The 16,077-nt window shown below is 39.6% G+C and overlaps 2 protein-coding genes across 2 annotated transcripts; both read left to right on the top strand.

The window, feature by feature from the left end:
- The first annotated feature begins 1,955 nt into the window (after positions 1-1,955).
- On the top strand, positions 1,956-8,114 carry LOC112561211 (C-type lectin mannose-binding isoform-like). The gene is made up of 5 exons (XM_025233552.1): positions 1,956-2,063; positions 2,851-2,923; positions 3,550-3,645; positions 4,882-5,061; positions 7,714-8,114. Exons 1-5 carry the CDS (start codon positions 2,061-2,063, stop codon positions 7,947-7,949), a joined length of 588 nt encoding a protein of 195 aa, XP_025089337.1. The 5' UTR covers positions 1,956-2,060; the 3' UTR covers positions 7,950-8,114.
- Positions 8,115-9,870: 1,756 nt separating this feature from the next.
- On the top strand, positions 9,871-12,565 carry LOC112561202 (C-type lectin domain family 4 member F-like). The gene is made up of 3 exons (XM_025233539.1): positions 9,871-10,745; positions 11,399-11,578; positions 11,910-12,565. Exons 1-3 carry the CDS (start codon positions 10,043-10,045, stop codon positions 12,158-12,160), a joined length of 1,134 nt encoding a protein of 377 aa, XP_025089324.1. The 5' UTR covers positions 9,871-10,042; the 3' UTR covers positions 12,161-12,565.
- Positions 12,566-16,077: the final 3,512 nt, after the last annotated feature.

Here is a 16,077-nt window from a genome sequence, read left to right as displayed (position 1 = left end):
CTAAAGATCACTTTTTTCACATCGAGTACAGCCTGTCCACGACACCCTCTACCCCTCCCCACTATTCTAACTTTACTGTTGATTACTCACTTTCCCTTATTGTTCTCTAGCGATATATGTCTTATGAAAGTTCGTTGGTGCGTGTACAGTTAACCGTCTTTGCTCCAGCTGTAAACACTAGGGCGTGTCTGTGACATACCACACCTCTCCCACCCTGCATACTTGTTATTGCTACCCAAGCTGTCACAAAATATTGACAGAAAAGCTAGAAGGCAAAACTATATTGCTCACATGCTGAACAGAAGTCGTAGCTGCTCCTGAAGTTCGTGCACACCACGTGACAGCAGTGAGGGCTGTGGGCTCAACATCGGGAAGATTTGATTTTTTTTGTTCATTGTATGCGTGGTTGCTATAGTCATTCAGGCTACTTCACCATAAACTGGTTTAACTTTCACAACATAAATGACACTTGTCATGATTATTACCTTGCGACATTTTTTTCCTATTATTTATTTCAGTAAAAGAACATGATCTCAGGCTTTACACTGAAATTTCAAGGTGTTAACAAAAGAAGCCGGAATCGCAAACTGCCCAGTAGTATAAAACTGCTTACCGTAGAAAATTATTTTATTTACAATACGTGTTTAGTTGGAAACTGACCATCAGACATAGACATAGGCTTTACAGGTCGGTTTGATTGGTCTGTATACATGTCTCCATTCCTCTGTCTTTTATGGGCGACTGGTTACATCTTGGACACCCAAGTTTTTCCTAAAGATGTGAATAAAGCCGTCGTCCATCTGAATCTTTCAGACCTCCATACGGTAAACTTAACACATTATTAATAATGACTAATGTTAAAACAATAAATGTTTGTATCGAGATTAAGTGCTTTCTGTTTCCCTATTAATAGAGTAGACTCCACTGACTTGGTTCCTACTTCCGCCAGGAGTTAGGGTAATCTCCCCTGAACACTCATGATTATTACTTCTACGGATAATAGGTTATGAGACTTTTTCATTTTTCATAATTAAATGAATTTCAAAATCTATTTTTTATTTACATGGAATGAACTTATGAAGTTATGTATAGAAAATATTTTTCTGCTAGTCAGGTCAGCCTGAAAATAAGCTTGAAGACCTGAAGACTACTTGAGGCGTTGAGGATCCAAACGCTTTGTTTTATTTCTTTTTACTGCAGCTGAGAAATTGAACTTTAAAGATCATCTTTCCTTGATTTTTATCTCCTACATTTGCGACTGCCAGTAGCATATACGCCTCTGATTTAAATATTTAGTGAAATTTGTTAACATATAACATATTCTTCGTTAAATTTTCTCAAACACTCCATTGTTCACTTTCTACTTGTAGCAATAAACTTTTTATCATTCCTGGCCTCATTGTTTTGTGGGACTGGATGACTGCAAAAGTTTTATCCTATACAACGATTTAAACAAAATCTGGTATCTGATGACTTTTCTGTTATGTATGATCCGTTCCAAACGACTGATTCACGACGGGATACGTTATACTACTGCCTCAGCTCAAAAGAAGAGAACAAAAAGTAATTTGAATCTGATCTGAACAAGTGAGGTCACAAATGTGTTTTGGTAGTAAAAGTGTGCTACTCCAAGGTGAGACAGAGATGCCACCATGCTGCTTCTCGCAGTGACGTCACAAGTTCACGAGGGTCATTAGCCGTTCAACTTCTCACGTTCGTCCCCGCTAGTCCAGCTCATTTATTTTCGCCTCCATCCCTTGCACTTTAACTCCGGTGCATTGATAAAAAAAGTAATTTTTTTTACAAGATTTGAACTTTGTTCGAACTACCAAGAACACAATAGAATATTGATGACAGCACGTGTTCAGGTCAGACCACGCCTCTCGTGACGTGGATACCTGTTGTTACTGGCCCGCCTTCTCTCACAAAATATTTACACGTGATGCCAGGTGGGAGTGTGGACGAGAGTATGTATTGCTGATGCCGCCCTGTGTTCAGACAGTCCGAGGTCTCTCCTCTACGAACTCCGTGAACACAGCGAGAAGTACAGACGTCTTCAGATGGTAAGAGTTTATGTAGATTAATTATTTATATTATTTATACACTATGTTTTAAAATTTTGTATAAACTTTGGTACTTTTCTGAGGCGCGCTATCCTTTAAGAATATTGAAATAAAGCTTAACCAAACCGTTACAATCAAGCGATAGTATCTATGTCACAGACCTAGTCGAAGAGAGAGGACTAAGGGCACGTGCAAGGACGAAAGAGCGTGAATGACGAAAGTTTTCGGAATGCGTGTGCCGATGATGTAAAAAAAGAGGTGTGACGACAGAGGGGAGAGGAGTTAGGGAGGACGGGAGAATAGGTAGGGAGAGGTAAGCGTGACAGGACTGGAAGCAGGACGTTTGATTAAGAGTGAAGATCATTTTCAGAAGTTTAACATGGATGCTAAATCGTCAGACGCTTAAGTCCTAATATTTGTGTGAGTTCAAGGGCCAATACTTTATTTTTTTTTGTTTACTAAAAATAGGCAGACTCCTTTAGGCAAATCATTTTATCTGTGTGAAAGCACGCGTATTTGTGTAACGCCGCAAGTGTGACGAAAGGGAGTGAGCGAGAGACACTTAGCGGTGTCGTGACAATCTAGCAGAATTTACTTTTTATGATTATTATTTGCAAATTCTTTTTGTTTGCGATTCATGTTTTATATTCTACACATTCATACTGAGGCCTTAAATTTTATCCTCCATCAGTGTATAAAAAAATGGGATTAGTTTTGTCTTTCGGGTCTTACTTATTAGTCTACTCAATCGAATACCATCGTCTGTGTACTTATTATTTTTTCTCAGGCCACCTCACGATCACCTCGTCTGACATTCGTGACACGACTAGCTGTGACCTTTGTTGTGACTGTCACCTTGGGCAAGTTCTTTTTCTTATCACTTTTTTTTTTTGCTAAAAAAACATTTATGATCAGTTTATTAGAAAAGCATCACTGGCGTTGCTGCCTTGGCAACAACTAGAATGAACATGACAAAATAAGTAAAAGGTATGATTATATGTTATAAAAACATAGTATGTAAAATATTTGTCATGAGCAGGTAAAGGATCAAAGAGAATTACAAATTCAATCTTGTTGATCGCAGCAGTAACAAGTTTATTTTTAACAAAAAATATTTAAATATATTTATATAAAATAAATAGTATGAAACCTCGTGTCTAATTTCACAGCACTATATCACTTAGCCTATCTTGATACAATCTATATTACAGTTTGTACACAATATTCGATAAACATTTAGATTCACATACTAAGTTTTACAAAATAGAAACAAAGAACGAGCAGTATGCATTAATCTAACATCTATGTAATGGATGACATGCAACCATTAAAAAAAATCTGCAATAAACAAAAACCATGGAAATTGAGAGGAACCGAAATGCAACATTAGCTTAAGTATGGGTACGAAGAAACAGAGACGTTGCAAAAGAAAATCTGCAATGTAGAGTTGTTTAGCAGCTAACAGTAAGTTATTCTGTTTACTTAGGTGTGACTGGTAAAGACTTGCCCAAAGAAGTCGCGGCTACCAAGGAAGACATGGATGTCCGTTCGCGTCGTTCAGCGGAGGTTGGAGCTCCCTACGGTAAACCTGCTTTAGCGTGACCAAAGTAGAAATAATACATGTTTAAAGAGGTTTATGTGTGTTTACGATGTACTGTAAACCTACATTAACAGTGACAAAAGTAGACATAATGCATGTTTAAAGAGGTTTATGTCTCTTCCTGATGTACGATTACTGACGGTTACTGCACTCAACTGTGGAGCAGAAAGTCTGCTCTTCTGCTTTCCTGTCATCAGAAACTCTCTCCCTCGCCTCACTGCCCATCACTCCGAAGTTTACCAGAGAAGGCCAAGGAAGCGGAGGTGGGGGAGGGCCATGCTGTGCTGAAGAGTGGTTAAGCACTAAACATTCAGCCGTAAACAAGGCTTTATATATTATATTTATATATCTTCCAAAGAAATTTGTTGAAAGTACGTGAAAATGTTAAAGTTATAATAGATTCCTACAAGACTTCGTCAAGTAATACTGTCACTCTCGTATGTCCAGAAGCCAGGAATATCGTTGTGTTGCTTTTTCAACTCTCTTAGATTTATTTTACGACTTCAGCAGCTGTCCGAATTTAAGCTTTTTGATTATTGTGATATACCAGAAGAAGGACGATGATACTATTTATAATAAGTTTTATTGGTATAGTCAACAACAATTGTTTAGTTTATTCCTTGCCTCTTCTCCCAGTGACTAGGAGAGATTAGAGTTATTCTTGTATTCTTGTTAAAACGTTACACTTCACTGAATTGCTTCACTAACGTTTTACGTGATGATGGCTATACACCAATAGCGTGGACTGCTTTTTGTGGACCATGTTATCAACCTGTAAAGTCATCTCAGAAACAGGTGACGGTGAGTTCACGCCTGAGAGCTAGGAATTTATCAGTAGGTCATTTAGGATATTTTCCAAAAAAAACTTCCATCCGGAAAGCTGGGGCTTAAAATTAAAATACATTATATACAAAATCGTGCCAGTCTCAAAGCGGTCCCAGTACCACCCGTGCTCTCCGTATTTCCAAATGCTACAGTGCTGCTATAGCCATCATCCAACCTTACACACTTACAACATATACAACATCAGCCTGTCTCTGTGTATTGTCCTCGTAGTGCCAATGCTTGTTACGTGTCGTGCGGTGATCATTCAACATCCAGACAAAGACTGACAGTGACTACATCAGTACACACTACTTGCACTTACAATGCCGAGGGTCGCTAATGTAAAGGTCAGTTCCTGACACAACTTGTTGCGATGTAAACTTGTTTGTGCAGGTGGCTGTCCTGTAGAGAGAAATTACGTGCTTTTTAACGATAGTTGTCTGAAGATGTACTCTGTGAAGCAAGACTACCAGACTGCCACCATGCGCTGTCAAACTGATGGAGCTCATCTCTTTCACTTGAAGTCACGTGTGCAGGATGTCCCGGCTTTAGTCTATTTGTTGGACACGATGGGTAAGCTGATACAAATGTTACTGTCATCTGCATTACGAATGAGGTTCAGTACGAAAAAATGGTAAATCGAATATTAAGTACGTTCTGACCTTGAGATGATGACGATGATGATGACGATGATATGGTTTGTATCGCACCTTTCCAGAAATTTGCTCAGTGCGCTTTTTACATAAATCATATACAAACTAAATCATCATCAATTATGTATCCACATTCGCATTTAAAAGACTCGCGCACTTCTGGCGTTTCCGGTTCAATTTTCCAGTATTTTCCATTGATTTCTGGTAGATACGTTCATATATAAACATGATTGTAATTTCGCGGGTAAGCGATGGTCATGGCACAGGTTGGATAGGTATGTACCTTGGTGTAAAGTAACTGAATTTATTTACTTAAAGAAAAACTAGCAAACGTTTTTAGAGCAGGTCCTGGCAGAAAAGTGGAAAATTGGAAGGAAAAGGGAGACGAAAGCGAGAGACAGCAGACAACATCAGTCAAACATGTCGATCTCATTTTTGACAAAGATAATGGAGGAAATTATATGATTGCAGTGATAAAAACATTAGAGAAAGAGCTTTTAGCTGGTAGTGTACACCAAATAAATAAGATCCAAAATTTTATTCACAGTTAGAAGAATGTAGAAGGTAGAAAATAATGTTATTGGAGAAGACTGGAATATTGTTTTAAATAGTGTTTTAAACTTTCAAGTTGATTATCATAATTGCAAACATAAAAATAATGCTAAAGGGCAAGAACAAGTTGATAAGATGATGACAAGCTTGGATCAACCTTGCCGAAATTAGAACAGGGTACAAGATTTGGCTACAACGACAGTTAACTCTATTAGGATGTGCAGCAATACTCAAGTCGTTAATCTTGTAAAAATGAATACATTTGTGGCGATTGCTGCAAAGCCCTCCAGACCATATTACTAATAACATTCAGAAATGTATAGTTCAGTTTGTGTTGGATAGAAAAAAATTGAGAAAAACATGTATAATGGTAGGGAATGACATACGTGGTCTTAGAACTTGTATGAATGCTTTAACACTATCACGTTTGTGGAACATAAAGAAACCGTAAATGGAAAAAAAATATGTCTTCACATAAAATGCCAACTTACCTAAAAAACCTCTTTTGTAAATGTGAATAGTTTCTGGACGGATGTTCTTAAAATGTACAAGATACGTGGAGAAAGTGCTGTATGTGAAAAAATTGAAGAAATTACATCAGAGCTCATCCTTTGTAACAACAAAATTAAGATTGGGAATAAACCATTTCTGTGTAGAGGTTTGGTAGACAAATGGATATATTTAATTAAACACTTACTAGATGAAAGGAAATTTCCTATCACGCCAAGATGTTAAAAGTATATATGATGTAAACATTAACTTTGTCTCTTTGAATGGTTGCATACAGGCCATAAAGGAATACCTACATCCAGACAGACAGAATATAAGTGAACCATCATCGCTTGCCTATGATAAAAGTAAAACTCTTAGTGTAATTTAATCTAGAGAAAAAAATGCAAGATTGTATTAGGACAAAATGGTCCCATTATTATGACAATACACATGTACCTAACTGCTGTCCAAACGGGATAACAGACTAAATAGAAATGTTGATTGTCACATTATCTTCGGAAAATTGGCAAATGTTAAATATATTAAATTGAAATGGCTTCAAATAACAGTACTGCATTGAATACTGGGGACAAAGATAATTTTATTTAATATGGGTCTAGAGTAGGATGACGTTTGTGACCATCCCATGGTTGCAACAATTCATTCGGATACTTCAGCATAGATATAAACTTGAAATTTTTAATTTTTCGTGCACGATCGGAAATAAAAGAAGAAAAAATTGTAAAGCAGTGGCTACCTTATATGCAACTCATTAATTAGAATTTAAACAGTGATAAGACATACATATATTTTGACATGTATTACCTCATCTGTCTGTCATATTATTATATATGTTTGTTATATTGCAACGGGTATGAATTGTTTAAGTGTGTAATGTGTTAATGGAAAATAAACGTTTAAAAAAAAACCCAACACAAAACATTATTGTAATTTTGAAAAAAGCATGTTATTGTAGTTTTCGTGTTTCTTAATGAAACACAAATAAGGGACATTAATACTCTGACTAGTCCAGACGAAAGCAAGTTATAAAATATATATAGACACACACATTTTATTGTTTCAGTTAGATAGAAAACGGGAAGAAACTGCCTTAGTCTCTCTCTCACACACACATATATAAAAAGAGAGTTGTTACTTGCAAATCAGTTGGATATCTAAATGAATTTTATTTAAATGAATATATGACCACCTAAAAATGTGTACAATTTAGGGTTTCGATCATCTCAAAGTTATAACATTTCCTTTTTTCCATCCGCAGCTTTGTCGACCACTGATCTTATTTCTTCGTGGTAAAGATTCCACTTTGTCTCATGTCTCGTTTTTCACACAGGTAGAGCATTGAAACTGGACTGTTTTCGTCGTATGAAGTATTCATTCATTAAAAATATTACAGAGCACTTTTCAAACCAGGGACCTCCTTAAAATCAACAGTAGATATCATTAGATTGTAAGGTAGACATTTAGATGAAATATTCATTAAAAGAAGGAAATCATTCTTTGTGCTCAGGTAAAGTGCTCTACGATACACCGGATGGTTTATGGATTGGAGTAAATGACATTGAAGTGGAGGGACAGTTCCTGTGGAGCGACCGCAGCCCTCTGTTGAGAGAGAACGGACTTTGGGCCCCCGGCGAGCCGAACAACAGTAACAATGAGGACTGTGTCGTAGTCTCGAACGGTATTGTGTTCAACGACCTTCCCTGCACGCGGAAGCAGGAGTATATTTGTCAGGTAGACATCTGAACAGAGTGAAGGACGAATAGTGTGCTGTCCACTCTGTACCTTAGTAATGTTCAGTCAGCTGTTCTCAGTTTTCTTTTGCTCTTACCCTGGCACAAGGGGGAGAGCTGTGTATGGTAATACTTGACGAAATAACGAAATAGAATAAAATATTAAAATCATTCAGCACACCATTGTCATGTTATTCCTTGTAATGTAAGAGCTGACGAGCCAGTAGATGTGAGACTGTTGTTAGTAATATCATGTTTGTCACAGAAATATCAGTCACGGTGGCACAGGTAGATGTCGTATATTGTATACAAATATCGCACACCAAATGACAGATCAGACAAATTTGTAACTAATGGATAAGTTAATCCTTACCATATTTTACACTTGAGAACATTTACAGGTTTATTTTTAGCATGTGAATTCGTAAACTCAGTACTATATAAAAAAACAAACAAACAGACACGGAATCTACGATCATGTTTCTGTAGACACTTGGTATACATCAGGCCGGACCATAGTAGAGAAATGCAGTGTCTCTGATAGACTAGAAAATCGACTATCGTCTGCAATATTAGTATTAATATGTAGTAGTAATAAGTTAATCCAATAATTGTGCAGCATTTCAGTCGTCCTCAAGCAGTCTCAGCGGAGAACAGCGACATATGGTGATGACAGCAATGACACAATAATCCACTGATTTGATGATGTGATAGGTCTCCCCTTCAAGACAATGACTCGTTGTGAATTGCAGGGTACAAGCAGACAGCAACATAAACATTAAATCTTGTCATATCCCTCACTTTAAGATGCTCTTCGCAGAACTTACCATGTCGGGCATCAAGAAATCATTCATCCGTAGTTCGTGTATACCACTGGATCGTTAAATTGAACATTACTGTTGATGACCCATAATGACTAGAGTCACTTCTCGTCCTTAAATGCTGAACAACATCCATCCCTACATTCACAAAGTCATACACAACACTTCCCCACGGTGAACAACAACAACAACAACAACAACAACAACAACAACAACAACAACAACAACAACAGCAGCAGCAGCAGCAGCAGCAACAACAACAACAACAACAACAACAACAACAACAACAACAACAACAACAATCCTATCTGCAATGAATAAAGAAACTTTTCTACAAGAAGGCAGTATTAAAGGAATCTACACTATACTTGTATCCTGAACTTGATAAACTACATTTTCTAGGTAGTGAATTTGTGAATGCATTAATTAATTAACAGAATACACAACCCTTTTTGGCATGATGTTTTGAAACATTTTAAAAGATTACATGTAAAATGTACACCCGCAACTATTGATGAATTTAATGCAGAATGTCTCTTCTACAACATAAACATTGTTATAGGCAACCACACAATTTACTTTAGTGATTGGCTACGAGAAGATATCTACAAAGTTAGACATTTACTTAAAGAAAATGGTGACTATCTCACATACAAGGAGTTTCAGCTAAAATTCCACAGCTTGACCACTAACTTTCTACAGTTCGCAGGAGTTCTAAATGCAATTAAACAGTTTCAAAATAAATTACAGATCAAAAACATTAAAGGAACAGAGGAAAGAACAGGAAGAACATTGATCTTGGTCTTTATTATGATGATGGTAACAGTCGTGATGCTGCTTACTGCATCACAATTTAGAATTTGAAAACATTTAACAAGTCCGAACGAATATTTGTAGAATTCTATTTCTTCTAGAATCCAACAAGAATCGTAGAGCGACCACTTCTCTTTAGTGTAAAACTTCTTATTTTTTTCTAGGATCCCGTGGGACAGCTGCTGGCGAGTACAGGATTCACCGACAACCACTTTACACTGGACCTGCCCGTGAAGGTCGCCAGACCTGGCCTCTACAGTTGTCAGCTTGACTGCCAGGACCCCAGCTACAGGACGACCAGTCTCCTCTCAGAAAATGGGCTCAGATCGAAGTGCAGATAGACAACAAGGATCTGGAGACCTCGAGGGAAGAGGGTGTATCTCTGGCGAATTTGTCCAGCCTGGCTCAGCGTGTGGAGGAGTTAGAGAGAAGCAGCAGAGCCCACGACTGCAGGGAAAGTGGTGTGGCTGCAATGGCTCACCTTGTTCATCGCCAAGCTAAGTGTGACCAGCTTGATGCTTTGATTGGTCGATTAGTCGCAACAGAGGAAAAGATTGCAGATTTGTGGAATATCAGTAGAATCCTAAAAGAAGTCCAAGACGAACTTAATTCCACGAAGAACACCCTCAGTGATTTTCAACTGCAAAGGCTAAAAGAGATGACGACGGTTAATCAAGTCTTCGAGGACTTTCGCCATCAGTTTGAGAAAGAGACGATGAACATAAATGACACGCTAAAGAATGTGTTATTGAAACAACAGCAAATGGAAGACCGGATACCGAAGGTAGATGAACGAATGTCACAGGTAGACGTCAGGATGTCGAAGGTTGATGACCGAATGTCACAGGTTGATGACCGCATGTCACAGGTTGACAACCGGATGTCCCAGGTAGATGAACGGATGTTACAGGTAGACATAGGTATATCGAAGTGGGCGGCCTCGAGGCTGACAGATTGCGACTATCGTAGTCAGTTAATAAGCAACTTGACAGCCATCGCTGAAGATGTGGCAGTTCTGAAGACAGAAACTCGTAGTGAGATGTCAACGATGAGGAGTAAAGTGACCGACATTGAGAACGCTTTAGCTACTCACGTGACCACGTCAAACGAGACTCAAGCAGCTCTACTTTCAGAAATGTCAGCTCGGAAAAGGATATCGGAGCAACCACCTTATGGTACACTTCCATTAAAAAATGGGAAATTTTTATATCAATACATATTGTAGCAGATATTACATTAAACAACACGACGATAGACATTAAGGTGTCTGCGAGTATGCTTAAAGTAGTTTTAAATTCTTGTTTGTTAGTTTATTAGGCTGCTTTTCTCCTAATTTCACGCACCAGAAGGATAAAAATACAGCTTCCGAGTACCAACTTTGGGTTGTTTTTACCTTCTGTTTTCTATTAAATATTCAGCATGTGTGACTTTTAGAGTTGTATAAAAAGTCGAGTTCTCTTTGCAGTATATTAGATTTTGTCTTTGATTGAAATATTTGTCTGTTTTCATTTCCCTAAATACAAAAATAGAGATAATAATGTGAGTACTAGAAAAGTTCTTCCTCCTCCTTTCCTGACAGAAAAGCTCGTGCTGTTTACAGAAGCCAAAAAAAAGGCTTATTTATTGACAAATGATGATTTACTTTTGAGGATTGATTGCTTTTGCGTCTTTATAACTTCTATTGTTATAAGTAACAACAGAGTATGCTGCTCTTCTGTTTTATGAATTAGACGGTTATCATTGACAGAAGAAACTTCAGAGTTCAATTGAAGTATCATTCTACTCATTAAAAGTGATCGTCTGATACAAAGTCAGTTTTTATGTGCAGGTGGCTGTCCTGTGGAGAAGGGTTATGTGCTTTACCATAAGCATTGTCTGAAGTTGTACACAATCGGTCTAGACTACCAGGCTGCTAGAAGGCGCTGTGAAAATGATGGAGCTCATCTCTTTCAACCGAAGTCAAGTGAGGAGGGTGGCTTGGCCTTGTTGTCGCTGATGGACACTAACGGTAAGTGGCACACATCTTGACTACTGTTGCCAAGTTAAAGTTGGTCACTGAAAAACATTTACGACATGGCTGTTTAACTTTTGGAAAATATTTATTTATTGTATTTTTGTTTTATACTATGCAGAATCAGCAACAGCAGAATCAATCAATCAATCAATCAATCAATCAATCAATCAATCAATCAATCAATCAATCAGTCAATCAATCAATCAGAATTACCTGTAACCCACTTAAAAACTGATGTCGATAAGTTTGGGTCATGAGGCTTAAATACTGGGAAGAAATTACTCCAAGGCTGAATAAAAGATGGAAGCCATATTGCTTTGTGCAGGACAACAGCTAAACTCGAGCGGCCGTTGGTGGGTTGGAGCAGATGACATTGTGACCGAAGGTCATTTCCTATGGACGGATGGCTCCCCCTTGCGGACCGATTTCACCCTCTGGGCCAGAGGCCAGCCGGACGATTATTTGAGTAGCGAAGACTGTGTTGAGGTCTTGTACAATAAAGTCTTGCTTCTAAACGACAACAAATGCGGAGAGACCAAGGCCTTTATTTGTCAGGCCGACCTCGAGGTCCAGTGAAACGACGGTTTGTTGTCAACAGCAACAAGGCAATAAAATTTAGATTTTTTTTATCTCTAACCCGCTGGTCGCACTGTGCACTCTGTCTATAATACCAATCACAATATTCAGGTCGAGTTGACGGTCTGCCCTTTCAATGACATCAGACATGATGGAGGGGAGTATAGATCAGGCTGACCTTTGTAGACATTTAAAAAAATGCTTTGCATGTTGTGTTATTGTCCTCTTCAAACAAGTCCTGAGAATGTCAAGTATTTGTCTAAGCAAAGCTTCTGTCGCAACTGTACACCGTGGGAAGAAAATGCCAGAAACATGATTTTCTTGGAAAATCTGTCTGTCCGTGAACCTGCGCTTTAATGCATTTGCTAAAATGGTACTGTCGAGCAATAATAAAATCTTTGAATTGATTTTGATATTGTATTGTGTGGAAATTATCATGAAAATGTTAGATGTTGTATTTAAAAGATGTGTACTGCAATAGAATTTCAAATGAAATGTGTATAACAAAAGTGTATACCAAACGTGGCACACAGAACCTGTCGAGCTTTGAAAAGCTAACACAACACATCACAAACACATTACACGATATCCTGCTTTACAACACAACTCAGAATAAATTGTCAATGTGCTGGAGAGCTTCAGTCCGGGATGGAGCTAAATCACAGTACGCACATCAACTGCCTTTTAAGACTCTTCCTAGACCAACTTTTTTTTACATTTTCACAAACCTTTGTTGTTTTTATAAGCCATTATTTGATAGATATGGTTCTGATATTGAGAAGGCGGTCTTTATGGACAAGGTTACAGTCTAGTGCACCTGATGGTAAAATCGAACATTGTACAAAACAAACTTTCTCTAAAGACCAGCCGTCTGCAGGCCTGACGAGAGGGGGGGGGGGGACAGGGGGGTCTGGTGTACCCAGGCCCGCGGCTGTCAAGGGGGCCCGGACTTAATTGGTCAGTGGATTTTTTTCTTCTTCTCCTTTTCTTTTTCTTTTAAAGAAAGGTCTAAGTACAAAACACCCAAGCATTACACATGCAGAAGTTGAGTTTGAGTGTAGATATTGAGATTCGAATTGTAAACATACATTATACACTGGGAAAATAATTTACGATTACAAGTACAAGGGGCCCGGAGAGGTCGTCTGTCCCGGGGCCCGGGCTGGCTCTCGGCGGCCCTGGCCGTCTGTACTGGAAAAACATTCATGTACTTTGTTGAAGCAATGAGACTTCAAGCTAGGAGTAAAATATGTTCTCTCTTTGAAATCGAATTCTACAGATGTGTTTAAACTCCACACCTGATACTCATATAATAAGGTACTGCTACTCGATCCCCAGATTTCGAACATGCCGATAATCTTCAGGTAGATGTGTAAATGATTAATTGATTAAGCAATGAACAATATAGCACAGCCAGTGATTATTACACATAATGCACACCTCTATATTTAGACAATAGTATAACGTTTAGTAGATACCATATCGACATCCGCACTACCTGATAAATCTGCGAATTGTGTCCGTCTACCAGTAATATTATTAAGCTGACTGTGGATTAAGGGTCCAACGCCAGTCCGCTAGTTAAGGCAGGTCTTACAGTAAACACGTATTCCAGGATACTAATCCAGGTGTCTTGCCCTCGAGCTTACAAAGGGAAGTCAGCATGTAAACTTCCTTTGATGTCCGAGGTTGCACTCACAGGTAGGTAATGCTTGAGGTCGTCTGTTCAAACCAAAAGTTCAGATAAGATTAAAACATTACAATACAACTTTATTCGAATCCACAAAGGGTAATGCCAGGTAATGCCCATTCTGTTAGCATATGAGTTCTACCTGGAATTGCCTCGTGCTGCGACCTTTACCCTTCCTCCTCGGTCGATAGTTCAAGCATTTATAACACTCAAGAATTAATTTACATGTTCTGCTCATCAAATTGAGGCTAAAAAATCTCACTGTAAAGAGAGAGTTTGATTTTTTTTCGATCTAGTGAAGTCGCCAGGTAAATGGATGTGGTGTCCAACCTAAATAATATTTCTTGCACCATTTTAACCTCCATTGATTTGAATTTGACTAATGTCAGCTTTCAGGAACTTGGAAACCCTCAGGCTACAGAAGTTGACAGAATCAGTAAGATTCTAAAAGCACAGCACACGTAGCAGTCAATTGATTTACTATCTATCTATCTATTCCTCTTTGTGCATCAGGTTGCACATAAGGCCTCAACCAGAGTCCGCCACCGATGTCGATCGGCTGAAACCCGCTCTAGGTGACCCCATGTCCAGCCCTTTCCTTTCATCTCCCTTTCCACTGTTCTTCTCCAAGTTTCCTTTGGGCGGCCTCGTTTTCTTCGGCCGTCTGGAGTCCATCGTAGGGCGACTCTGGAAAGGTCTGCTGTCTGCTGGCGGAGCACATGTCCAATCCATCGCCAACGCCTTCGTTGAACCTGCGTGGTGATGGACTCGGTTTCACTTCTTCGGTGGAGTTCTTCGTTGGTGATGGTGTTTGGCCAAAAGATGTTAAGTATGCGCCTGAGGCATCTGTTTTGGAAGACGTCAAGCTTGTTACTGATGGTTTTGGTCATCTTCCAAGATTCTGATCCGTAAAGGAGGGTGCTGATCACATTTGACTTGAAGATTCTCAGCTTGATCTTCTGGCTGATGTTTTTTGCCTTCCATGTGCTCCTGAGTGAGGCAAAGGCCTGACTGGCTTTCGCCAGTCGGGCTCGAATCTCCACCTCCGCATCCCCAGTGTTCGACATTTTGGACCCAAGATAGGTGAAACTGTCAACTTCCTCAATCTCTTCTCCATTTAGTTTGATGCTGTCTTGGACTCTGGCGTTCACTCTCATACTGTTAGTCTTTTTTGTGCTGACCTTCAAGCCAAGGTTTCCAGCTGTTTCTGAGAAGGCCTTTGTTTTTTCCTGCATGTCTTGGTGGCGGTGTGACAGCAGGGCAATGTCATCAGCAAAGTCCAAGTCTTCCAGCGTTGTTGTTGCTGTCATAGTCATGGTCCATCTGAGCCCTCTCCTCTCGCTGTCGGTGGAAGTCTTCATGATCCAGTCCATGGCCAGGATGAAGAGGAACGGCGACAGAATGCAGCCCTGCTTCACCCCGGTACTGACGTTGAAGGGGTCTGTGAGCTCCGTGTCACAGACAACCTGGGATTTGAAATCGCTGTACAGCATTGCAATGACCTGAACAAGTTTTGCAGGGACTCCGTAATGCCTCAGGATCTTCCATAAGGACTCGCGGTGGATGCTGTCAAAAGCCTTCTCCAGGTCGATGAAATTGATGTACAGCGGTGTGTTCCATTCGTTGCTCTGCTCCAGAATCTGTCGCAGAATGAAGATGTGTTCGGAGCAGGATCGCCCAGGGCGAAATCCTGCTTGCTGTGGTCGGAGGTCTTTCTCAAGAGTTGCCGTCAGTCTTGACAAAACAATCTTGCTGAAGACCTTGCTGGTGAGGGAAAGAAGTGTTATGCCCCTCCAATTATTGCAGTCTCCAAGATCTCCTTTCTTGGGTAACTTGAAGATGAGCCCTGTCTTCCACGCAACAGGGACCTGCCCTGATTCCCAAATTTGCCTGAAGATTTCAGTCAGCTTGGGAGCTGTCACATTCACGTCTGCTTTCAACATCTCTGCTGTTATTCCATCTGCCCCTGGTGCTTTGCCGCTCTTCATTGTCTTGACTGCTGCTGTCACTTCTTCCAGGCTTGGTGGGTCTGTGCAGATGTCAAGGTCTATAGCTGCTGGCTGGATGTCTGCAAGCTGAGGGGGATCTGGTCTGTTCAGAACCGACTCAAAATGTTCCCTCCAGCGCTGTAGTTTTCCTGCCTCTCCCTCGACGACATTACCGTTCACGTCTTTCACTGGCACATCACTGTTCTTAAACCCGTTGTTTAGCTGTTTGTTTATCTTGT

Source organism: Pomacea canaliculata, linkage group LG4 (assembly GCF_003073045.1).
Source record: "Pomacea canaliculata isolate SZHN2017 linkage group LG4, ASM307304v1, whole genome shotgun sequence".
Lineage (NCBI taxonomy): Eukaryota > Metazoa > Mollusca > Gastropoda > Architaenioglossa > Ampullariidae > Pomacea > Pomacea canaliculata.
The sequence above is the reverse complement of the archived record's forward strand: the minus strand, read 5'-3'. Positions and strand labels throughout refer to the sequence as shown.

What these genes read in the sequence shown, in the direction of transcription:
- LOC112561211 (XM_025233552.1), top strand. An exon ending in GGAGGTTGGAGCTCCCTACG is followed by an intron (nt 3,646 to 4,881) that starts GTAAACCTGCTT and finishes TTGTTTGTGCAG; the next exon opens with GTGGCTGTCCTGTAGAGAGA. An exon ending in CTATTTGTTGGACACGATGG is followed by an intron (nt 5,062 to 7,713) that starts GTAAGCTGATAC and finishes CTTTGTGCTCAG; the next exon opens with GTAAAGTGCTCTACGATACA.
- LOC112561202 (XM_025233539.1), top strand. Translation starts at nt 10,043, where the DNA reads ATGGCTCACCTTGTTCATCGCCAAGCTAAGTGTGACCAGCTTGATGCT. An exon ending in ATCGGAGCAACCACCTTATG is followed by an intron (nt 10,746 to 11,398) that starts GTACACTTCCAT and finishes TTTTATGTGCAG; the next exon opens with GTGGCTGTCCTGTGGAGAAG. An exon ending in GTCGCTGATGGACACTAACG is followed by an intron (nt 11,579 to 11,909) that starts GTAAGTGGCACA and finishes TGCTTTGTGCAG; the next exon opens with GACAACAGCTAAACTCGAGC.